Consider the following 27,316-nt stretch of genomic DNA (forward strand, 5'->3'; position numbering starts at 1 on the left):
GATCTGGTAAAGGGAAAAATAACGCAACTTAATGGAGTCAGACTGCGCACAGCAACGGGGGAGCCCGCGGCAGTACACGGCAAGATTACCCTGAGACTAACTATTGCCAATAAATCGGAAAATTACGAGTTTATAGTTGCCGATATCGTAGACGAAGTGATAATAGGCGCAGATTTTATGATTGCCTTTGGTATCAATCTGGATATGAAAGAGCGTGTGATGACCTGGTCTAACGTCGAAATTCTGTTAAATCTTGGCTACGATGAAAGTACACCCGTTAGACGTCTGACTACGGACCATCCAGAGATAATACCGCCCTGTGCCGAAGCAATAATATGGGTACCAATGAAGGGAGATTGTGGAGCCGAGAAGTTGTGGGTGGTGGAACCAGCAGAAAACATAAACAGTAACATCCTAATAGCGAATGCCCTGGTGAAAAGCAACAAGGACGGATTGATTCCTGTTAGAGTTTTGAACCTGTCAAACAAGCAAGAGCAAATTTGCCAATTTTCCGATGTTGGACAATGCACACCAGCTGAAGCTGTAATTAATTTGGAAACTAGCACCGAAAAGCCAACAGCCATGGAGAAGAAGCACTTCGACGGCTACATAAAAGAGTGGACACACCAATTATCACCTTCCGAGAGGAACAAGGCTAAGCAGCTATTATGGAAATATGCCTCTACCTTTGCGTTGACAAAAGAGCACCAAGGAAGAACATCAGTGGTGAAGCATGAAATCCATACAGCGGACGCGAGACCCATTAAACAGCCTCCAAGAAGTGTTCCCCTGGCAAGAAGCTGATAAGTGAAATGGAAAAGAGTGGTGTAATAGAACCATCGTCAAGTCCATGGTGCTCCCCAGTGGTATTGGTCAAGAAGAAAGACGGAAGCACCCGATTTTGTGTGGACTACCGAAAGTTGAATGATGTCACCAAGAAAGACAGCTATCCGCTCCCAAGAATCGACGACACATTGGACACATTAGCCGGGACGTCATGGTTCTCCACCTTCGACCTGCAGAGTGGGTACTGGCAAGTAGAGATCGCCGAGAAAGATAAAGAGAAAAAAGCGTTTGGCGTTAATGGGGGTCTCTGGCAGTTCAATGTCATGCCATTCGGACTCTGCAACGCCCCGGCTACATTTGAAAGGCTGATGGAGCGTGTGTTAAAAGGGCTGCAGTGGAAGTCGTGCCTCATATACCTGGATGACATCATAGTCATGGGACGCAACTTCGACGAACACATCAAGAACTTAAAGGATGTTCTACAGCAGCTTTCGTCTTCAGGTCTCAAGTTAAATCCAAAGAAGTGCAGTCTCTTCCAACGAGAGGTGAAGTTCCTGGGGCACCACGTGACGCCGGAGGGCATATCGACGGATAATGAGAAAATTCAAGCCGTCAGAGATTGGCCGAAGCCCCGAAATCTCCATGAGCTGCGAAACTTTCTGGGTCTCTGCACCTACTACCGTCGATTTGTCCCAAATTTTGCCAACATCGCCGCCTGTCTACACCGCTTGACGCAAAAAGGCCAGAAATTTCAGTGGGGCAACGACCAAGAAGAGGCATTCAGAAAGCTCAAAGACATGCTATGCAGGAAAAAGTCATCGGGTACTACAGCCGGACATTGTCGAAACCTGAGAGGAATTACTGTGTGACGAGGAGAGAGCTGCTTGCTGTCCTTGAGAGCGTTAAACACTTCCACAAATACCTATATGGCCATCATTTCCTAGTCGCAAAGAAATTACCTCCGAAAGCCTTCTTTTAAAATCCTATCGGGCCCAGTGGGACAGTCTACTTATAATAGATGGTTGCTTATATCGCAAATGGGAAAATGAGGACGGTTCATCTGAGGTTCACTCCGATCAAGGTAGGAATTTTGAATAGGCGATCTTCAAGGAAATGTGTGACTCCAACGGAATCAAGAAAACCAGAACGACGCCCCTACATCCACAATCAGATGGCATGGTGGAAAGATTCAATCGCACCCTGGAAGAACATCTACGGAAAGTGGTGGGCAGTGGTCAACGAGACTGGGATGAGCATATTCCAAAGTTTTTACTGGCTTATAGATCGGCCATTCATGATTCCACATCCCGGACCCCAGCCAAAGTTCTGTTCGGAAATGAATTAAAGCTACCTGGCGATTTGATATTCGGTGCTACCCCAAACGACGATGTGAACCAAGAAGAAGACAGTCAAAACTCTTTTAGTAAAGTCCACGATGCAGTTCGCCATCGAATAAAAATGGTTAGCAACCGCATGAAGGCAAGGTACGATCGAGCGGAAATACCGATGGGTTTCAAGAAGGGCAACTGGTACTAGTTCAACCCACAACGAAAGAAAGGACTATGCCCCAAATTGCAAACGCACTGGGAAGGACCCTACAAGATTGTCACGAAAATAAATGGCGTGGTTTATCGCATCCAGAGGAGCGACAGTACCAGGTCGAAGATGAAAGTTGTACATTTGGAGCGGCTGACCCCCAACGAAACGAGAACTGTGCCTATTCGGGACGAACAGGCTTAAGCGGGGGGCAATGTTACGAATTTAGATTTAAGTTAATTTAGTGAATTCCGTTAATTTAAGAATTTGAATTGTAACGTAAATTTCTACTACGCAGTTTATTCGAATAACTTCACAACAACAACTACTGTATAGATTTTTCTACAACCTTCCATTTCCTCTTTCATTTTCTATTTTGTTATTGACGTACAATTCTTGTTAAACGTCATCATTGATGATCGCTTAATTCCGCTTTCTTTGTTACTCCCTCGCCTGTATATGTGTTGTTGTTATTGCTCACTCAATGTAAGTTTGTATGTGTTTGTTGCATTGGTAGATTGTTCGTAATCTAGGTGTTACCAGATCGTCTAGAAACTTCTGTAGCGACAGGCAAGGCTCATATAAATAGGGGAAATGGAAAGGCAGTTAGTCAGTTGTGAATGAGATCGCGAATTGAAACCGTCAAGTAAAGTAAAGTGCAAAGTAAAGTTGTGTCAATAAAATCATTGTAATACTCGTAATCAGAAAGAACCCGCGTTTTATTTAGTACGAACTGTACTGGGAAATAAAACAACGTCTACACGGGATTAAGTAAAATCCAAGAACGTAACAATATATTCCATGTCCTGAACTAGCACCTTGTGGCAAAAGGTGCTTTCCATACGTCTTCATTGGAGACGATGCATTCCAACTAACTGAAAACTTTATGAAACCATTTTCTCAGATTGGCTTATACCATAGACAGACGACAGCCTTAATTTGCATTAAAAATTCCTTAATTTGAATTATTATTTACCCCTGACAGACGAGCGTTTCTGCTTTTACGAAACAGTTTTTTGCTTCAAAACAATTGTTTGTCTGTGTGTAGGATGAACATTTTTTACATTTCTTTCGATATTTTTCGCGATTACATCTTTAGGAAATAGATACATGACCTAAAGGAGGAATAGCAACTATGATCTCAGCAAAACAGCTCCCAGTTTAATAAATAAATTTGACAAGAAACAATTAATGACAGCATTGCCATATTGAAATTGTCTAATTCAGTATAAATTCAGTTTGATTTTGTGCATTAGCAACACATAAAAATGAGGATAATGTACAAGTTAATTTGAATTAAGGCTGTTAATGCAAATTAAGGCTGTCGTCTGTCTAGGCTATTAGAGGAGGACCAGAAAGTATTTAATTATCGCTTGAGCCGTGAGCTTTAATTCGCGTCTATAGTTAGTACTCAATGTATTTATTTTTCTTGTCAAGTCTTTCTTCTCGGCATTTGGATTTTGTTCACGGTATTTGGACATTAATATTTCATATTTATTTTCTTTAATAACACGATTGCTATATTCTTCACATTTAAAATCCCAAAGTGCAGGCAATGACCGGTAAACTTTCAACAACACAACAACATTTTTTCTCAATATCCATTATATCTATATAACCTTTCGCTTTGAGAAAAAAACTCACAAATGAGAATATGCATGTCATGCATGCATGACCGTTTGCAGGCCACATAACATTTTTATAAAAATAAATAGATTACCAGATTTTCTATTTAAAATCGAACCAGGAATATGAAATTTCTTCTTACCAATGTTGCAAAATTTATCTTTAAATTAATGGTTTTTAGAATATATTTTTTATATTTTTCAAAACATTACACACACAGTCACAATTTTTTTATGACAAAAATTGTAATTTATAAGTTTCTGTAGCCTACCTTGAATAATTTTACAGATTTTCTATTTAAAATCGAACCAGGAATATGAAATTTCTTCTTACCAATGTTGCAAAATTTATCTTTAAATTAATGGTTTTTAGAATATATTTTTTATATTTTTCAAAACATTACACACACAGTCACAATTTTTTTATGACAAAAATTGTAATTTATAAGTTTCTGTAGCCTATCTTGAATAATTGTACAATGTTTGTAATAATTTTCCGCATAATAAAGATTAAGGCGCGTTTAGACTATGCGTTGTAAATCGACTCGATTTATCAATATATCAAATCCTAACTTTTTAGACTAGTATTAAAATGAAATGAAGTTGATTTGTCAGATGTTATTTGTTAACATATACATATACAATTCAGTGCTTCCATGATTTCTGTAGCAATTTTCAATCAATATTCTCATAATTTTGTTAGGAATTCGTCTCTATTAGGTCAGAAATACATAAAAATCGATGTCGATCTAAACTGTAGTAATATTAATTATGAATGCAAACAAAAAATAAATTTCCAGAAGTTGACATTTTTTTAACTGCCTGAATATTAATATTTTGAATATTAAAAATTTTAAAGCATACTTTAGGGAGAAACTATTATTTTTTGGGTTGTATTTGAAATTATTTCGATTTAGCATAGGTTTTAGAGCAAATCGAGATATTGAATGGAATTAATTTTGTATTTAGCAATTAAATCGAGATAATACCCCTTATCACGTTAAAAGCTATAGTCTAAACGTGACTTTATCGCCCATAAGGGCTAAACAGAATGGTCGCGTTGCGCGTTGTGTTACGTTACGCGTCGCAATGTAAGCGTTAGATTTTGCTAACCCACATAAAGCGCGGTATTCACCAAACACATGATTTCAAATGTTTGGTTTATAAACCGGAAATATTATAAATATCAAATTCCAATAAGAATTGGAGTTAAAATCTTATATTTGATTTTAAAATTGTTGGTAATTTTTATTAATATTTTTTTTTTTTGAAAAAATTTGTGTGTGTACGTAAACAAATACCAGCTGACAATCATTGGAAATGATCTCAAAGCATCACCATCTACGTGCGTATGAAAATGCGCAATGTATGGGTGAACGGCAAACAACAACTATTTCAATTAACTTCAATGGAAACTTGTTTTTGCAAAATAGTCAGGCTGAAGACATGGTTAATTTTTACAAGGGAGGGCACAGAACTGAATGTTCGCGCCATCCTTTGCGATATGAATTACAACAACCACAAGGAGCATCACCATCTAAGTGCGTATGAAAATGCGCTAATGTATGGGTGAACGGCAAACAACAACTATTTCAATTAACTTCAATGTAAACTTGTTTTTGCAAAATCGTCAGGCTGAAACCATGATAAATTATTAAAAGGGAGGGCACAGAACTGAATGTTCGCACCATCCGTTGCGTTATGAATTACAACAACCACAAGGAAACGAAAACACTAATGGGCTAAGCAGAATGCTCGCGTTGAGCCATCCGTCGTGTTATATGTTATCGAAAATACAACAACCACAAGGAAACGATAACACAAAAGCATATCGCGAGCATACTGTTTAACCCTTAACGCTTGAACTTGATGTGCGCTGCGCTTCGAATTAAAATATTTTTTAACTTTTTGCGTGCGTTAACGCGATAACAAAAAAACGCTCAAGCCGAACATTCTGCTTATTCTTTCACGTCTTACGAAAATAAACCCGGTTTTGGCTTCTTATCATGATTAAATGTTATATGTATTGTCAGGCCATTGTTAGGCCATGGTCTGAAAGACATATTATAAAACATGCTATCATTCCAACGTGAATTAATTATTTTGTATTCCATTTTTATTTTCATTCTAAACAAAGATACCGATTTAGGTCTTTAACATCTTTAACAGTGTAATACGAGGAATTAAATAATGGCTAATGATAGAGAAGTACTTCGGATGATATGGGAAGGACAATTGGCTCTATGTTTCCAAGCAGATCCTGATGAAATAGTTGGGCTTCAACAACCGGAAAATTTTTATTTGATGGTGTCTCGTCTCAGTTATTTACCATTAGTCACAGACAAAGTAAAGCCATTCTACTCCTTTATTTCAACATTCTTCTCCTGGTCACTCTTGATTTTCTTTTTAGGTTAAAAAATATTTTAGTCGGTTTATTGCCGACAGCCAACAAGATGGAGTAGTATGGTTTGATTGCAATGGCACTCCTCTGAAGCTTCATTATCCGATTGGTAAGTGTATTCTAACGCTAATGTGTATGTACAACTTATTCGTAAAAACAATGTATGGATATCTTGATATCTTAATATGATGGGACAGTTATTGGTTTTTTTAGTATTATCCTTCACAACATGTTAACTTAATGATTCTATTAATAATTTGGGCTATTTAACTCCAAAGAAAAAAAATTTAGGCTAGAAAAAGTAATAGAGAAGGCATAGGAAAAATAGGGTATTAATATTAGGTTTGTTAACTCATCTATAAACATTTTTCGACAAAACTGATAATGATAGTGGAATCTATTTCGGAGGGAAAATCAGAGTGTCAGTCGTATATCTACCAACGAACATTTACAGAGTATATGTTCGATCGTTTCCGCTTTTCTTTATATTTACAAAGATGACAGTCTACTACTTTACGGATTTAGTATCGATCATTGTGATCCACCTACAGTGAGCAGCAAAAGTCATGGTACCCCATACAAATCAAAAAAAAAATATTCAGTAAATACTCAAAAAATAATTTACAAAATTTAAAACAATTTTTTTATTTTATGTATTCACTCCTATACTACAACAATGCCAGAATTTTATGAGGCTAGTTTTGGATTTGTTTTGGAAAAATATGTGTCACGGTGGTGGCCATAACATTTAGACTCAACATATTAGTGGTCAGAGAAAGAGCACTCTTGTGAGACTCTTCATTCCTGAAGAGATTGAACCTATGGTCAATAACAAAATACGTATATCAATAACCGAGGTACATGTGTACCCATCCAAAGTTTTGGATGTAATTCATTCAGAGATGGGACTATCATGCGTTTTTTTGTAAATTAGTCCATACGGATGTGAGCTAGATGTAGGAACACAAAATTATATATTTTTTGTTAGTTTAAAGATTGTGATTATGGCATTTTTAGCATTTACTAATACTTTGAAACGTTATTTTATGTTAGTGTATTTAAAAGCTAATTCAGAACTGAAAAATGTCAGTTAAATTCGTTTTAAGCAAAAGTTCCAGGCCCAATGTAATGAATAATTTGAGAACAACGGACAATAAGCATTGTTTTAGTCGCTGTATACCAAAGGATTTAATTCAACTCAAAAGTTAAATACATGTATTTCGATGAGTGTTGTGGGGGCCATACTATACAGCATAGGTGCCCAAAATTAAAATGCGTTAGTACGTGCGAGAGAAAACAGAACAGTACTGAACAAAATCGTGTGTACATTTTTGTGTGTCGAAAAAAATTATTGAATTTAATTTTTGTTATTATATAAATTAAAAGCATTATTAAAAATGTTCTTATATGAATTATAAATTGTATATGCAACACAAAATTCAAATAATATTTATAAAGTAGCATATACCGAGATAATAATCATATTATAATATTAAATATTACGATAATTATCAAATATTTAATTCTTAGAGAAACAACAATTGTTCTGTTGTTTTTAAAATTTTTAAACATAAAAAACGCATTTTGAATAATAGAATAAAAATCCAAAAAATACTGAAACACTTTTATCCCTAAGTGTTATTTCGTTGATTTTCTAGTTGTGCGAACACGACGTCGTGCGCGCACCCCAGCATGTGTTCATTCGTTGCCTGTCAAACAACGACTACTTTAAAGTATACTGATGGGCTTCATTGCTATACAGCCATACTGCTACTGCCGATCATGGTTTATTCATAAGGTCATAAGGACAGTCAATAACAAGAATAACAACAGACCAAGGTATATTTAATAAGGTAGCCGCATCGGCCCAGCTGTTGGAGCAAATAAATGTCAAAAATGTTGTTGTAGTGTAGAACCAAAAAATTAAAAAAACAAAATTATAAATGAAAATCTCCGAATTTTGAAGAGCTTGTTTGGCAATACTTTTATTAACATTTTCTACAAGAATTTGTGTAAAAAAATCTTATGAATCTGTTCGTTTTGGCAAAATATTTTTGACATATCAAAATACCACAACTGATGTTTGTTATAGAAATTCGCCGACGCGGCTACCTTATATAACTACCTTGCAACAGACGTTCCTGAACTCAATAGTTGTTGGGCATGTGTTTATTTATTCCACACATGCTCAAAACTTGGAGGGTATCCAAACTTCGGCCCGGCCGAATTCAACGCTTTTTCACTTGTTTACATATATATTATGTTTTACTTGTTACGAAGGTTAAGTTATGGATTTATTTATGCATGAATGTTGCTTGGTGATATATGTTTTAATTATGAAATCTTACTGAATTCTAAACATGATCTCATGGTATTATTCTAATTAGAAAGGCTGGTAATGACTATGGATTGTTGGGCGATGTCAGCAGCAAATGTTATCCTGATGCTAAGTCTTTTGATCTTCCATTACTTTCTCTTTAAAACTTTCTCTAATGTACTTTATTTCCATTATTTTCAATATTATTGTTGACTTTCTCTCTCTCACTCTGTTATAATTTATATTAATTTCTATTACCGCTTCCTGTCTTCTCATACATTACTAACATCCTTTATTTTGCACGCAATATAAACAAAAATATTAAAATTTCATGTAGCACACGTACGCGCTATAAGGAATGCGAGCAGGTATTATTAACCTAACATTCCATGCTACAGTATAATATAAATGGCGCCCAACGTGGGACACAAATTGATCTACTTCCGCAAGGATACATATTTTATAAGACACCTGGCTATATCCTGTCGTTCGGCTCCGATTATATTATCTTGTACTTTCAGAAATTTCTCTTTTCTATCTTTAAAATTTTCGAAATATATTTAAACTACACCTAAGTCTGTTTTTACACGGTTTTTTTGTACACTGTTTTGATATAACACGGTTTGAAAATTGAATATTTTTAATTTTTTTACACGATTTTATTCCATTTAGCACGATTTGAAATTTTATGTACTTAATTTTTTTTTTGTCAAATTTAATTTTTGCGAAGTATGTTCATATCACAAAAAAGTATTTATGAAAGAAAAAAGTCTGAAACCATCGATAGTATCGATAGTTTGCGAACACTAGCTTAAAGATTTAAGTGAATTCCCCTTTAGCGCGTACAAACAATTTTTACTGGTCAAAGCAAATGTGAATAGCACTAAATTAGGGGAAATAAGATCAATGTGTTTTTTTACACGGCTTCTTCTGGAACCAATCTACCGTACTTAGGTGTATTTGGTTTAGCGTCATATTATCTATGTTATATAGCTAGGTTGAGTAATATTTTCAAGTAATCAGATACGAATACGAAGTTTGATTAGATTTAAAGTAACTTTTTTATTTTCCTGAAAATGACTTATCAGACTTAATTTGCTAACCCGAAGTTGTTTATTGTATATATTTTTTAATATCAATTAACAGTTCCAAGGTGTGCTAATTAGGTGCCCCTTTCACAAGTTGACTTGTTTCTTAAATACCATTATATATCACAAATTTCCCATTATTATTTGCTATTTCCACGCTTAATCGCTCTAGTACAATACACATTCCAAACGAATCGAGGGTTAATCAAAACACTTTTCCCTTCATGTGTGTGCTAATTAGTTGATCACCACTGTGTATGCAGTGATATGGCTTGGCTGTACATTGGTCTATGCTGAAGGCAAAATTTTCTGCTGTTGGCAGAATGTTAATGTTAAACTGACATTATTATACAGCACACATCAAATTGTTTCCTACTCTCAAACGATCTCTGGAAAGAGCATCACAAGTAATAGAACTTCGATTACAACCGATTAATCTGCCTTTGTTTTTTCCCTCCTGGGTGTTTTACCAATCTCGTCAACCTATTAATATTTGTTACATCAAATTTCTTATTATTATCAAATGCTTATCTTTTTGTCTTCACTCAAGAAAAAAAAACTTATGACTTATTTGGTTTTGATATTGTATATATTCCGACTCTATAACTATTGTTAACCTATTATGAGTTTTTATTTCTTTGCATGTTGTTATTACAAATCATACATATGTTAGCTCTTCTTAATTTATAATTGCATGAGAATTACATGTATCTAATCATTTTATTCATGCAAATTATTACGTTAGTTTATTGAAATATTTATGTTTTCATTATGAAATCTTACTGAATTCTAAAAATTATCTGATTGTATTCTTCTGATTAGAAAGTCTGGTGAAATCTATGGGATCTCACAAATTTTTTTACTTGAGGACATATTAGCACCAACAAAATTGATCTAGCACCTTTTTAGCATTTTTATTTTTTTCTGGAATTAGTTAAAATTTTGGGTATTATTTCGATTTTACATTGACGCATTACAATGTCCCTATGATTCACGCTATAATTTTAATTTTCCAATGTTAAAAAGTGCCAGTACATTTGTAAATAAGTATTAAAGTTCGGACGGTCAGAACTGTCTATACCCTACACCATGTGGAGTGTAATAAAATGATCGGGTACTTCATATGCTTACTATAGCAACCTACTGCTTATTAGTTAAAATAAAAAATGTAAAAATCATGAACCTAAATCAGAATGGAAAAAGAAGTTCTTTATTCATCGGGAATCTCGAATGCCAAATTGTAGCCATTTCGGAGTACCGAAAATGGGTCGCGTCCCGCTTTATAATGGGGTTATGTCAAAAGATGGACCTACACTTCGTCGGGAAATGGTTCTAATTCTTAAAGGACACAAATAGGATAGAACCTTTATATGGGGGATATGTCCAAACATAGACCTATATAAATATTTGTCCGCAAAAATATATCCTACCCTACGAGAACACAGATAATGCGTCTAAAACCTTCCAAATAAAGAAGGTAGAGCAGTACTTTAATATGAGTACCATGTGCCTAGACAATTTTCTGCATATATGCCATTCTCGAAACCCTACATATTAATCGATATTAATACTTTTTAGTGGGAAAATTTGACATACCATTAAAATCCAAAGTTTCAAATTATAGTCAATTTGATGAAAAACTTACTCGACGACCCCAAAATGCCGTTCTCTAGGCCTACCTCGAAACATTGACCCACGTGATAATTTTTGGTAGGGACATGTTTACCTAATGAGAATACAAAATATCAAATGAAGGGGACCCCCATTCTCGGTTAAAAAAAAATTATTTTGTATTTTGATTTAATTCGAATCTACACTAATTCAAGAACGTCGCTATGAAATTTCAAGTGAAAATCTCAACAACTGTTGAAGATATAGCCGATTTATCGTGCTACCATCAAGTGACGGCAAGAGGGCTTCTCAAACTTTGAACGCATTTTTCACCAAACAGCGTTTTTGCAAATGGCGGAAATTTTGGGACATTTCCCTATGAGTGTATAGCTATCGTATGACCTAGGGGATGTTCCCCTTAAAGTCAATTCTTCTAATTTGTCTTATAAAATTTTTAGCACTTTTTAAAATTTTTTAGCACTTTCTAGCACTTTTTTAAACAAAATCTAGTATTTTTAATCAACAAAGATTTGGCAACACTGACCACAATTAACTTAACGTTCATTTGCTTTGAAAGTACGAAACAAAACCACAAACTTTTTCCCAAAACAACTGAAACGTTTTCATGCATTGTTGTTATAGCAGAAAACTTTTCGATTTCATTCTATTTGCTCTCATGAGCGCAAGCGGTACGATACACAAAACGAATGAACTTTATGTGTGGTTTCCTTTTGTTCTTTTGGAAAGTACGGAACAAAACAATTGGCAACGTTAATATAGTTTATTTTCGTACTTTGATTGTAAATTGTCTTTCGTGTAAGTGAAAACAATTCGATCACATTTTCAGCAACTGATTTACATCAAAGGATAACATTTTGTCTGGCATTTTATTTAATGCGCTATTGCTCTCTTACAAATTTTGCCATTAAATGATTCACAATAAAAAGGAAAAAGAGTAGAACACACAAGCTAATGGTAGAGTACCGTTAAATGGCATGTACATTATAAATTTTTACTAGTTTAATCCAATTGATGGGTCTTTCTTTGACATATAGGCAATGGAATTGGCAATTGAAACCCACTGGGTTAACGAAATCCATATGCCATAATAGAAAGATAGCAAGAGGGGGCACCTTTGAACGTGGGGCACCTTTGAACAGCGCTCTTAAAATCTCGGTATAAATTTTTCCGACCCGCAGCCACATTTTTGTATATGACAATCTTGTTCTCTATCTGCCTAAACCACTTTGGCTAGCTTTTTCAGTTGTCGACAAATTGTGCATGGGTGACCATGTTCTCGCAGTGCAATTGTAAACTTTTAATCTTTTGGTTGTAAGGGTGCAGAAAGAATTCGGTGATCGTTTTCTTTCGATAAACAATTTTTTTGCATTCCAACAATCATTTCAAACATAACTAATGTATTTTCTTTCATATATATTTCCTACAAACAAAATGTATTATAAATTTCTGTAAAATGCCACAGGTGGGGCACCTTTGAACATGCCCAATAAACTCTAGTAAAAAACGGAGTTTTTAACTTTTGGCTTCAATTTCTCAAAATTTCAAATGGGCTAATAAGATCATGAAATTGACTATATTTTTCACCATATTAATTTTTGTTTTTAAATCATTTTATATTTTAATAAATTTTGATTTGAATTTTTTAATTTTCGAAATTTTTTGTATATATTTTTTAATAAATAAATAAATGAATAAAATACATACATATTTAAACATTAACACTGTAAAAACCCATATCGTTCAAAAATGCCAACCCTGAGGGGCAGTTTTGAACAGTTTGACTTCGTCCATTAAAACTTTAATAAAATATAATTATCAAGCTTAAAGTATGTCATATGTATATCCATTTTAAAGGTTACATATCGTCAGCTAAAATCCAAGAAGGTGTAACTAACAAAATCATAATTGTATAGGAGAAGCAAAATACTGTTTTGAATGAAAACTATAAACATGTCATGTGAAATGAAAAAGTTTGTCCGGCAGGGTGATATTGCATATGACGAATAATAGACTATAATTTTTTTTAACAAATTTAGTTGTTTAGTTTAATGGCAGTCATAAAAATTAAGTAAAAAACGTGAATTTTTTGTTAGTTACACCTTTTTGCATTTATCAAATAAACCCACTTGTAGTTACGCCTTTTTGTTTTTTGTTAATAGAACCTCCTTTTTTGACCGCAGACGTGTAAAACTTTGTCAGCACATGTAGTTTATTGACATTCACAATATTCATTAAAAAAGTCAATTTTCAATTTTTTGTTAGTTACGCCTTTTTGCATTTTAGCTAACGATATGTACCTATTAGTTAAAATTTATATGAAACCAAAAATTATAAAATAAAAAAAATTTATAAGGCTTGAAAGCAAAAAGTTTTTAAAGGTGCCCCCCTCTCCTCTAAAGAGTTTTTTGACAATGGTGAAACTGAGCCACATTTGTTTTTGTTGTATGCCCTATTCTTTTATTTTGTACTAAATTTTAATTTGGTTGACTCAAACAGTCTTTTGTGCAGCATACAATTATGATAAATTGGCGAAATTGTCCATGATAATCAATTTTTTCGCAATTGTTTCTCAAGCATACAGCAAAATCTAAATTAAATTTCGGGTCAGTTGAATGTTTATTTATTGAAATTGTGGAGAATTCAAGACCTCTTTTAAAAAGAGGTGGTATATTTGCCTAACAGTAATTTTGTTGAATTTGAGAACGAACTTTCAGATCTCTTTGTACAGTACAGTGATTTTAATAACAATCTGTTTGATATTTCACTAGCTTCTTCTGTCCGACAAGCTTGTTCTAGAATTGGCTTGTCAATCATACATAATAATTGTCCAACCCATTTTGACACTTTTCACCAATCTACATCATTAATTGATTATTTGTTAGTATCGCAGAACGATTCTGTACAGTTTTCTGGACAAGTATTATGCCCAAATATTTCGAAACATGCGCTTGTATTTCTGTCTTTTAAATATCCTCTGAGGCGCAATGAAGCCTTTTAAGAATTCATTGATTATAACAATTACTGCATTGAAGATTTGGAGGATAAGGTGAATAGTTCCGGTCTGGATAGAATCTTACTTACATCTAGTGTTAATGACCAATTAAGCCTCCTTACCGAAAGTCTAAACTGTATTCACACAGTATTTATTAAAAAAAGAAGAAAATTTTCTATACCAGCGATACTTGGATAAGGTGTCCAGAAGCAAAAATCAATCCTATTAGGAAAACAAGTAGCAATTTCTGCGAATATCGACCGATTGCCTTGGTGCCTGTTCTGTCCAAAGTTGTGGAATATGTTCTACAAAAACAAATAATATTGTACATCGAAAGAAAAACACTATTAAATGATTGTCAATGTGGGTTCCGAAGTGGCAGAAGCACTGCTTTGTTGTTGGTCGGTTTAACAGATAATATAAGAAGGTATTTTGCTGACAATAAACTATGTGTATTAAATTCACTTGATCTGGAAAAAACATTCGATCAGGTAGACTATTTCTGTCTTATGCAAAAGCTTAACAATGTGTATAGATTCAATAAATTCGCCTGTAAATTATTGTTTTCTTACCTACATGATAGCAAACAATTTGTCGTTGTAAAAGTGGCGTTCCGCAAGGTTCGGTCTTGGGACCTCTTTTATTCATTATGTTTTTAAATGATTTGTTTGATAAAATAAAATATTGGTGTATACCTGCGTACGCAGATGATGTACAACTTCTTTTTGTAGGCGAATACGCATACGAAAATATATTGCAATCTAAACTTGATCTCGTTATGAGAAATCTCAGCGATTGGATGTCTGCCAATCGTCTTTCTGTTAATTGGTTTCCCCGCTTAATTGAACCACATGATGGGTCAACAAAATATTGCATACGAAAACACATGTAAATTTTCTCGGATAATTAATCCATGTTAATTGATTTTCCCGTTTAATTGGTCAACAAAATATGCATGAAAACACATGTAAATATAATTTCCATGTTAATTGATTTTCCCGTTTAATTGGTTCAAATTATTATTGAAAAATATTCTGACATTTTAATAGACCCATGGTTGCTTTTAGGAATATCCATAGAATCTCTTTCAGAGTCGATTTATGCATGCCCGTCTGTTGATGTTAAATTGTAAACGAAGTACTGGTCGCATTTCTAATTCGGCCCAAGGACGAACCCTATTGAAATTGGGAAAAATCGGTTCAAATTTACATATAGCTCCCATATATATTTTCGTCCAATTTTATGTAAATGGTGCACCGAAGTCCCTATATATTCTTCGATTTTTACGAAATTTGGCATATCATACTGTTTTATGACTAGGATATTGTGTGCTCACTTTCGTGAAAATCGGTTGAGATTTAGATATGGATCCCATATATATTTTCGTCCGATTTATGTAAATGCACAAAATTTTTCATAGCGTTTTTATTTAAGTCTAGCACGTGTGTTAAGTTTCTTTGAAATCGGTTCGAATTTAGATAAAGCTCCCATATATTTTTTCTGCCGTTTTAATGTCCCTATATATCTTTTGATTTGCACGTAATTTGGCATAGCGCACTGAATTGTGTCTATAATGATCTGTGCTAAGTTTCGTGAAAATCTGTTCAGATTTTGTGACGATCCGCCCTTCTGGTTTTATCTCCTCCAGAGTTTGCTACCTTCTGGCCCCGGCCGTGCTCAGTCTGGGGCAGTCCTTTTTCCTTTGGAGATAGAGTCGGATACGTACGCATAAAAGTAAAGTTTTAAGGTAGCTTTTGTTATGTGTATGTGTGAGTGTGTGTGAGTAAAAATGTAGTACTGTAAATGGCGTTAATTTATTGGGAGCAACATGAGGTATAATTGCGTTGCTCCAAGTTCTCTACCCACCCTTCCTGCTGACATTTCATTTTTCAATCAGCCCTAAAGTATCTCCTACTCGAACTCCTTTCCCTTTCGCGGCATAATCAACTTCTTTACTGTTTCATATTAAATAAAATAACGCGTATATTTAATAACATATATTATTTAAACAGAATTCAACAATGAGTGAGTATCGTTAATATTGTTTCATAATTAATAAAAAAAAAAAAATTAGGATAATCAAATAATAAAGATGTCAAGTTAATACTTGTTAAATATGGTTTTTTTATGTAAATTTATAATCAAGGATAAAAATGTATTAATAAAACGCAAATGAAACGTGTGATATGGTTTCGTGGATATGAAATGAAAACATATATTTTTGCCGACTTACCCAAATAAATCCTATGTAGTCCTCAGGCCTGTTGACGTTGGATTTCGATGCCGACTTACTACAATGTTTTAAATTAAAATTTCATTTCACCCTCCACGATTAATTGATTATTCTGTAGGAATGTGAGTTCTTATTAATTATAGTTGGAGATTGTTCTTCAATATTTTCTTTGACTATCCTCCAAATTAATTTAATCCAAATTAGATTATCCTCCAAATTAAAAGCAAATCCTCGTGGTTTCAGTTAAGACAAATGATTTAAGATATGAGATGCTTGTTCCGAATGAAATATCAGCTTAGATAGTTAACATCCAAATCTTGCAATTGAAATGACCCATTTGTCCATCAACCAAAGAATTAGAATATATATATCTTGGATTGCCAAATTAACCAGTTCAAGATAAGGATTGGGCCCAATAACGTGTCTTCGTATGTTTTTATTTTCCAAAGCACACCAACGGGCAAAAATAAAATTTTTCCGGAATAAACAAAATTTTCGAAAAATCAAATTTTCCAATTTTTTTTTTATATTTTATGACGTCTAGCTTCTTAGGTGACTATTCAATTAATAATCCAAAACTTACAAAATTTTCCCTTTCTATATTTTTTCTTTATTTTTCAAAATTATTTTCGCTTTGCCTACTTTTAATTCAAAATTTCGTATATCCCACATGACAAATTTAAATGCACAGTAAAAAAATGTGCAATGTCACAAATCATACCGTGCTTAAAAAAAAAAAAAAAAAAAATTAATAATACTATTATTAATTTTATTTTTTTCTCTATGTCCATATATCCTTTGCGTGGTATATTCCAATTTTCCCACTTTGAATGTCCTTTAGTTCATAATTGACCTTTCCTACCCTTTTAATAACTTCTGCTTTTATTCCTATAGGAGCTAGCTTCGCATTATAATATTTTAAGTTTGAACTTTGCGTGAAGTTCCTTCTTATAACTTCTTGACCTATCTCAAATTGTCTCATTTTTGACTTCAGATTGTATATCCTCTTGTTCTTTTCATATGCGGATTTAAGTTTGGATTGTATTGAATCCCTCAATAATGTAAACTTATCCGTTCTTTGAAGTGCTGTATCGCAATCTTCCAGAATATGTAACTTTCGTAAAATATCGAACTCTTTCCCATGCGTAATCATGTGTTGACCAAAAATTATTTTGTATGGTGTTTCATTTGTCGACGCATGAATCGTGTTTCTTAATGCACAATTTACACTTGCTAAATAGACATCCCACTCTCGATGGTCATCTTTTACATAAGCTCGCAGTGCTGCGTTTATGGACCTATTCACGCGCTCACTAGCGTTTGACTGTGGGGTATAAACAGCAGTAAATTGGTGCTTGATACCATACGTTTTCAATAAATTCTCAAACTCCTTACTTTTGAATTGCGAACCGTTGTCTGAAATTATAATTTCCGGTACACCGAAGCACATAAACACTTCATCCCTTAAATAAGTAATAATTGCTTGCGACACCAATTTCTTTAACGGTTTGATAAAAGTGAATTTTGAGAAATGGTCTAAAATAATTAAAATTCCTATATGTCCTTTCCGAGTTCTAGGAAAAGGTCCAATAATATCCACATAAAGCCTTTGAAACGGCCTCTCGGTTGTTACCATTTGACCTATTGGTGGACGTAAAATTGTTGTTGGTACCTTTGTTGTTTTACAAATACTGCACTTTCCTATGTATTCCTTCACATCCGTCACCAGTCTTGGCCAATAGAAGTATCGTCGAATCAACTCGATGGTTTTTGCAATGCCACAATGAGACGCATTTGGTTGATTATGAGCAGCGTATATAACATCATTTCTCAGCTCTTTTGGTACTACCAACTTCCAGGAGTGTTTAACAATTTCATTTTCATTCGACGATAAAATCTTTTTGTAAATATATTTTCCATCTATCTTAAAGTCTGGGTATTCGGACTTTTTAAGGATGTCACGCCATTTTGTATACTCTTCCCCACAAAATGCTTCAGAATCCATATCCAACCTGGGTAATACTTCTATTTGTACATCCGAAATTGCCTTGGCAGTTAGAAAAGCTCGTGATAAGGCATCTGGTACAATATGTTCTCTGCCTTTTCGGTGCTCAATTGTAAATTGAAAACCCTGCAACTTTAATGCCCACCTGGCCAACCGTCCTGATAATTCGCTCTGCCGCATAAGCCACTTCAAGCTAGCGTGATCTGTCACGACCTTGAACTCGTGCCCCTCTATATATGCACGAAATTTCTTAATGGCCAAAACTACAGCTAAACATTCCAATTCCGTTACAGTATAATTTCTTTGCGCTTTGGTAAGCTTCTGTGACATATATGCAATGGGTCGTTCAATCCCATTACTGTCTTCTTGAGCCAAAACTGCTCCCACTCCTACCATACTAGCATCGCAGAGTAACACAAATGGTTTATTAAAATCCGCATGAACCAGAACAGGTGCGCTACATAATTTTGATTTTAACAAGTCAAACGCATTTTGTGCCTCTTCAGTCCATTTGAATGACTTTTTCTTGGATAATAGTTCTGTTAATGGGAAAGTGTACTTTGAGAATTCCCCAATGAAGCGGCGGTACCACCCAATCATTCCCAAAAACTGTCTGAGTGTGCGCAACGAACTTGGTTTAGGGAATTCGGATATGGCTTTAACTTTATCTGGATCAACCTTCAGTGATCCTTCACCTACAATATATCCCAAGTATTTCACTCTTTTTATTGCAAATGAACTTTTCTTTACATTAATAGTAAGATTCGCTTTCCGCATACGCACAGCTATTTCTTGGAGATGTTGTAAGTGTTCATCAAAACCCTCGGATACTATCAACAAATCGTCCAAATAAACGAAGACGCGAGATTTCAAATTATATGGGATTACAATGTCCATTAATCTGCACATAGTTTGGGGTGCATTGCTGAGCCCAAATGGCATTCTCGTAAATTGATAAAGGGGTCTATTTGGAACTGTGAATGCGGTTTTTGGTTTTGAGGAATCATCTAGCTTAATTTGCCAAAAGGCATCTTTTAAGTCCACTTTTGAAATGTAGTGAACAGCTGGCAATCTTGACAGTATACCTTCAATATTAGGTATCGGATAAGAGTCTTTGACAGTCACTGCATTTAATTTTCTGCTATCCACACAGAACCTGACCTTATCAGGCTTCACAATTAATACTCCAGGAGAAGACCATGGAGATTGTGGACATTCCTCAATTACTCCTAGCGATAACATCCGGTCAATTTCCGTGCACAATATTTTCTCTTTAGCTGGTGATATAGGATAATATCTTTGTTTGATGGGTTTAGCGTCCCCCGTGTCAATATTGTGTTCAACCAAATTTGTGCAACCTAAACCTTCCCTATCCGAATTTGGGAACATATCGACAACAGCGTTTAATTTCTGTCTTTGTTCATGCGTCAAATCTATAAAATCCGAATCTGCACTATGACTTTTGATTTCAGCAATTTCCTTAGTAACATTTATAGAAATTTTAAATTTGTTCCAAAAATCCATTCCGCATATTACATCCTGTTTGATAGATTTGATTACTAGAAATTCAAATGAATGCTCCTGATTTTGAAATAAAAATTCCAAATTTACTAGGCCTGAAATGTTTTGTTTCTGGCCATCCGCAGTTCTTACGCTTCCGTGACAATTCTTAAAACTGTGAAGGCTTTCTACTTTTTCAGCCAAATTTCCACCTATTACACTCTTGTTTGCTCCACTATCCAACAGTGCAAAATACAATTTCCCTTCAATAGATAATGGTAAAAATGGTCTAGTGTCATTATCTTTCATTACTATTGATGCTACTGTGAATTTTTTAAATGATTTTAATTTATCCCAAAAGTTTCTCATTCGAACCGCACTACGTGTTGATTTGGTTATTTTCTTCAAACTTAAGTTAATATCTCCTTGTTTATTTCGTAAAAGATCCTGCGGAACCAGCTCACATTGATAACCATATGCTGTTCCTTTCCCCTCACTGTCTTCCACGTTTGTTGTAATATTTATTTCTTTGATGACACATGAGGATGTCCTCTCATTAGTTGAGGGACATCCTTCCTGGAGTTTCCCGATTCATTACATTTAATGCAATTAGGTTTATATGTATTCTTTTGTCCGCAACCGTAACAAAATATTTTTTTGTCCCTCATGCATTCCTTGTATTTGTGGCCATTCTCTCCGCAATTCCAGCAAAGAATTGGTTTTTGTATTTCTAGCAAATCTCCACCGTGTATTTCGTCATCCCCCACATATACTTCCTCACTAATTTGTGCTACCTTACCCTTATCTCGGAACTGTCTATAACGATTTATAGCTTGAGTATCCCCTACAAATTTCTCATGCTTGCTAACAGCTTTCCTTAACTCTGCTACATTACTAATACTGACGTGTAACAATTCGTGACGAATTTCTGTTCTTAAATTCCGTAGCAATGTTTCACACAATTCCTCCTCGGTCATTGGCGTTTGAAGTCTATAACATAATTCCAACACGGAATCGCAATACTCATCAAATGACTCGGCTTGTCTTTGTTTTCTACGACGGATATCATCTCTAATATCGTAGTCGTTGTAGAATTCCTTGTATTGCTTCTTTAAAGCAGTCGAAAGTTCGGACCACACAATGCTCTCATTTTGGCGATGGTATCTCCAAAACCACTCTAGAGCCTTTCCGTCAAATAACAAATGTGCGTATCTACATAATAAATTAAAATCACCTCCAAGAGTGTTCGAAGTCATTATATTAACCCTATATATAAATTCGTCGATGGAAATATCCTTACTTTTTCCTGTGAATGATAATCGCCAGTTCCTTATTACACTCATTGCCTTTTCGGATGTATCAGGAGGTACACTAGGCCTATTTGTGGTCAATATTGGTTGATTATCAAGGATTGGGTTATTAGATCTATCTCTCGGATTTTGACCTAAATTAAGTTCTGATAACATCGTTCCCAGTTCATTTGTTATGGATGCTGTTATTTCTCTCCTCATAGTGGAAAGAGATTCAGTAAGCATACTACGAAACACATTATCATGTATTACATTTGAGGTGCACGTGGGAACATCCACTGCTTCGTTACGCGATCTTCCTGAATCACCTCGAATATTTCTAGTTTGTGACCTTGTCATACGTCTACTTTCCTCTTCTCCATTGACAACAAAAGACACGTTATTACTCCTCTCCAAATCTTCTGCTGTCAGATCTTCAAAACTTCGTGTAACAGGCATTTTCAAATCTTAATACAATTAATTTCAACAATATTTTCAAATAACAAATACACGAGACTCTCTTAATAAGCTCAAATAATCCAATAAAGTGCCGCTACCGGAGAAGGGAATTCTTTCAAGAGATACTATTAAATATATTTAATTAACACCATTAACTTCGAATGTCATTCTTAAGGTATGTTTCCAGAATATATTCCAGATACAAAAATCTTCCCAGGAATGAGTATTCCAAACAAAAATTGTGAGGGTATAAGACAGACACAGTGCCAGCCTCTAAATCCGACTCACTCTTTGAATCCAATTTTAATAAAATAAGTGTATATGAATTTTAGAAATAATGTTATTGGTTTGATTCAGCACAAGCGCTCAAATCCAAAATTCCAATGAAATTCTTATCTAAAATTTGTGTATGTATGTTTATGTGTGGAAATGTTGACATATCTCAAAGGGTATACATATCCCATAATTCCAAAAAACGAAAAATCCGCTCTTGAGATTCTACAAAGATTCTATATCTACATTTAATAAGTGATGGAACTCAACGGATAAAGTAGATGACATATGTTCTTCAATATTTGCTTAGCCGTTGAGGCCCCACGTTGGGCGCCATTTAATTTATGTGACGATCCGCCCTTCTGGTTCAATCTCCTCCAGAGTTTGCTACCTTCTGGCCCCGGCCGTGCTCAGTCTGGGGCAGTCCTTTTTCCTTTGGAGATAGAGTCGGATACGTACGCATAAAAGTAAAGTTTTAAGGTAGCTTTTGTTATGTGTATGTGTGAGTGTGTGTGAGTAAAAATGTAGTACTGTAAATGGCGTTAATTTATTGGGAGCAACATGAGGTATAAGTGCGTTGCTCCAAGTTCTCTACCCACCCTTCCTGCTGACATTTCATTTTTCAATCAGCCCTAAAGTATCTCCTACTCGAACTCCTTTCCCTTTCGCGGCATAATCAACTTCTTTACTGTTTCATATTAAATAAAATAACGCGTATATTTAATAACATATATTATTTAAACAGAATTCAACAATGAGTGAGTATCGTTAATATTGTTTCATAATTAATAAAAAAAAAATTAGGATAATCAAATAATAAAGATGTCAAGTTAATACTTGTTAAATATGTTTTTTTATGTAAATTTATAATCAAGGATAAAAATGTATTAATAAAACGCAAATGAAACGTGTGATATGGTTTCGTGGATATGAAATGAAAACATATATTTTTGCCGACTTACCCAAATAAATCCTATGTAGTCCTCAGGCCTGTTGACGTTGGATTTCGATGCCGACTTACTACAATGTTTTAAATTAAAATTTCATTTCACCATCCACGATTAATTGATTATTGTGTAGGAATGTGAGTTCTTATTAATTATAGTTGGAGATTGTTCTTCAATATTTTCTTTGACTATCCTCCAAATTAATTTAATCCAAATTAGATTATCCTCCAAATTAAAAGCAAATCCTCGTGGTTTCAGTTAAGACAAATGATTTAAGATATGAGATGCTTGTTCCGAATGAAATATCAGCTTAGATAGTTAACATCCAAATCTTGCAATTGAAATGACCCATTTGTCCATCAACCAAAGAATTAGAATATATAGATCTTGGATTGCCAAATTAACCAGTTCAAGATAAGGATTGGGCCCAATAACGTGTCTTCGTATGTTCTTATTTTCCAAAGCACACCAACGGGCAAAAATAAAATTTTTCCGGAATAAACAAAATTTTCGAAAAATCAAATTTTCCAATTTTTTTTTATATTTTATGACGTCTAGCTTCTTAGGTGACTATTCAATTAATAATCCAAAACTTACAAAATTTTCCCTTTCTATATTTTTTCTTTATTTTTAAAAATTATTTTCGCTTTGCCTACTTTTAATTCAAAATTTCCTATATCCCACATGACAAATTTAAATGCAAAGTAAAACTATATATACAGTCAATGTGCAATGTCACAATTTATATATAGCTTCCATATATACTTTCTTCCGTTTTTATGTATGTTGTGTGCGAATTTCCCAGAATTTGTCCAATTGGCACACCATTTTGTACCATGTACTGAAGTTAACATAACTTAATCTCTGACAAGATTAATTGAAATTGGTTATTAGTTAAATATAGCTCCCATATATATTTTTGTCCGGTTTTAGGTAAATGCTGCACCAAATTTCCAATTTGAAAATTAACCTAGGTTGTAGAATGGTATATGTATGGATTGATGTTAGTCGATTCACATAAATATAGATAGATAAAGATCACATATTTAAGTTCGTTCAATTTCTTCATGTCAATGTACTTTCGAAGTGCGACGTCTGTTAGGATACATATGTAGAATACATCAAAGTGGTGAAGGGTATCATATATTCGGCCCAGTCCGACTTTATTACCTTCCTTACTGGTTATACATACATATTTGACATCGTTTATGAAAAACACTAGGGTACCTCTCTACTAATTGAAAACATATGTTTATTGCTAAGGAAACCCCACGAGAAAGCGTAAGTTTTTAATTTGTATTTGACAATAACATTAGATATTAATTGCGCCCAATTATGCATGATTTTTGTAATTGAACCAACAGTTCAATTAAGAGGGCATCGGATAATTGGTTCTTCCGTTAATTGAGTAAAAAATTGTGCAAATTTTGATGTGCAATTAACCGAAAAATACGGTATATGCTCTTATTATGCCCAATATTCTTTACAGTTTAGAGGTGTATTCGGACTACGGTTTGGGGTCGGGAATTCTCGTCCCGGGTATTCCCGATTTTTTTGACTTCGATATTCCCGGGATTTCTCGATAGTATTTCCCGGGAAGACGGGAAATTGTATTTCTAAAGCGGTGTACACACTATCATTTTGAGTGGCACTCTTGCCCAAATTTTGCTTGTTTGATAGTGTGGCCTCACATGTTTGTCATTCATCAGGCAACCACAAAAATATTTATGGTTGTTGGACAGTCAGTAATCGATAACAAAATTGGCAGTCAAAAATGATAGTGTGTACACCGCTTAAATAAATATTAATACGGAATTAAAAATTTCAATGCTTATGGCATAAACAGAATGGATCCGTTGATCCATTCGTAGTATTATTTGTTATCGATAATACAATAACTACAAGGGGAGATTATAATGTGTGTATAAGTGGAAGATGCTTATTTTAAAACCGACTTTTATAATAGGAAAATGATAGAAGAAAGATGCTGGAATTATGTTTTGAAATCCACGTTGTAGCGTCTGTTTCATATAGGGCGAACGTAATTAGAAAATTTATTCTAAATCCTATTGACGGGTTATTTTGCTGGAATCATGTCATACATTTAAATTATTGTTGATGCTGTCTTGAAAACATTGTAAGATCAACAAACTTCCATCGACTAATACGCGACCGACGTGACTTAAAATTTATATATAAACTAAAGTTAAAATTTATATCTGAATTAAATTGGAATCTGGTCATCTAGTAGTGATGAAGATACTCCAAAGGTATACATGCTTTGAAATTAAATTAAAATGATTGCAAAGTCAACCCCTATAAGATCAAAAACTTGTCACTGTAGTTTTTTTAAGAATTAAGCTTTATATAAAGTGAGTAAAAGTCCCTGCCTTACCCCTCGGCGGACAATGCCATACATTCCCCACTAATAAATAGTTGTTTTTTTATAAAAACAACAAACTGGGATTAAGCCTGACTATTTTGCAAAAACAAAATACAAATGGTATCCCAAATAACCCGCCAAACACTACTGAAGTGAGTAAAAGTCTATAAAATGTGGGACAATATTTCCAATTGTTGGACTTTTTGACATCAACATAAGAAACAGTATATCAAGCAACCTGTTGAAGGCACAATATAAAAACTCTTCATATGTTTGTTAATGTGTACAAATAGTTCTTAATACAATGTACTAAAATACTTCTTAATTATTTATTTTTAAGTGTTATTGTACAATGACGTAGAACGTAATATCATTCCTACTATTTGCGTTGTTGCAAAATATGAAAATAAAGAAATAATAGAATAGAATTTTTTCCAAACGTAGATTTGGATTGTTTTATTGAATTGTTCTTGGAACAATTAATATTACCTTTGCTACAGGATGTAGGGGTTGATGCTTTTTGGTCGTGAACCAAAGAACGAGTGTAATTAAAAGCTAAGATGTCACAAAGCGGTGCTTTGACATAGTTACTAGTTAGATTTTGCTACTACTTTTTGTCTTTAGTACGAAATACTCAAAGACGTATATAAAGGTAGTGAACAAGATATATAGATGGATTAGTATTTACTTTAATTCAAATGAAATTATATTTCAAATTAAACATTGCCCGCGTTGCAACATCTTGCTATGTTGCAAAATGAATATATGTAGGTAATGTTTCGTTTGTTTTCTTTTTCTCTTTTTTTTTTCAAAAAACATTTTATGGCTAAAGTTTTGCTCGACGAGCAGGATCGTGCAATGTCTCGTCAAGATCTGATCCGTCAACTTTTTTATAATCAAAAGACTCGGCGAGTCTTGCGGCTAGGCAATTGAAGATTGCCCATCGCTTGGTGATGAAATGCTACATGGAAACCAGGGCTAGAATAAGTTTTGTGGCTTTATTCTTGTTTTAAACCTCTGGGCCTAGTATCATGCTGACCGTCGCAGCTTCGTTGAACCGAGAATCGCAAGTTGCAAGCCAGCATGATATTCTTTAAGCCGCACGGACATGGGCTCCGAAGGAGCAACGATATGTCCCAAACCAATGATTCTCGATATGTCCCAAACCAATTGTTTTGTTGGAACAACATTATGCATGCTCTTTCGGTGGCGACACCACCGGGTTTCCTGGAGGAACTTCAGGGACCGTCGACGACGTTCTTTCGACGGTGTGTCGAAAGAGGTGGCGACACCACCGTTTCTCTTGAAGGAACTTCAAGGACCGTCGAAGACGGACTTTAAATTATTTTTCCTCCGATGGAGAAGCAGCTTCATAAGATCCCGAAGGGCATGGACTCGTTGGCGATGGGGACACCTGTATGGTTGAAGTCCCTTTCTTCATCGAACATGAGGACGTCGTCTTCAATATCGTACCGCAGTCATCGTACCTAAATTTTCCATCTTCTGTGAAAATAGAGAGATGTGATACCGAAACGATGAGGATTATAATTAATGAATGTATGGCCAGAATGACCAGTAAAAACCGTAGGTCGTTTTGTAATTATCATAGTCCCATAATACGCGACTCTATCGCGACCATCAATGGTCATTTTTCATTACGCGAAAAAGTAAAGAGGTGGCAAAAGACGACTCGAGATATGGACTATGATAATTATTTGCGCAACAACTTTTATATAGTACCGTTTTCCGTATGAAAATCCCGAGTGCACCTCTACTATTCAACGTTATTTCCACGAAGTGGATGTATTTGTAATTATGAAAGAAGCGTAACATCAATATATGATTCGATT

General features: G+C 34.5%; 1 protein-coding gene across 1 annotated transcript in view; it reads left to right on the top strand.

The window, feature by feature from the left end:
• The first annotated feature begins 6,137 nt into the window (after positions 1-6,137).
• LOC133328208 (autophagy protein 5) overlaps positions 6,138-27,316 on the top strand; it is a 54,430-nt gene continuing 33,251 nt past the window's right edge. The window contains exons 1-2 of the mRNA XM_061536759.1: positions 6,138-6,293; positions 6,358-6,457. Of these exons, the coding sequence (XP_061392743.1) occupies positions 6,138-6,293; positions 6,358-6,457 (256 nt within the window). The remainder of the gene's footprint in view (positions 6,294-6,357; positions 6,458-27,316) is intronic.

Source organism: Musca vetustissima, unplaced genomic scaffold (genome assembly GCF_032173495.1).
Source record: "Musca vetustissima isolate MV318-11 ecotype Yass unplaced genomic scaffold, APGP_CSIRO_Mvet_v1 utg4278, whole genome shotgun sequence".
NCBI lineage: Eukaryota > Metazoa > Arthropoda > Insecta > Diptera > Muscidae > Musca > Musca vetustissima.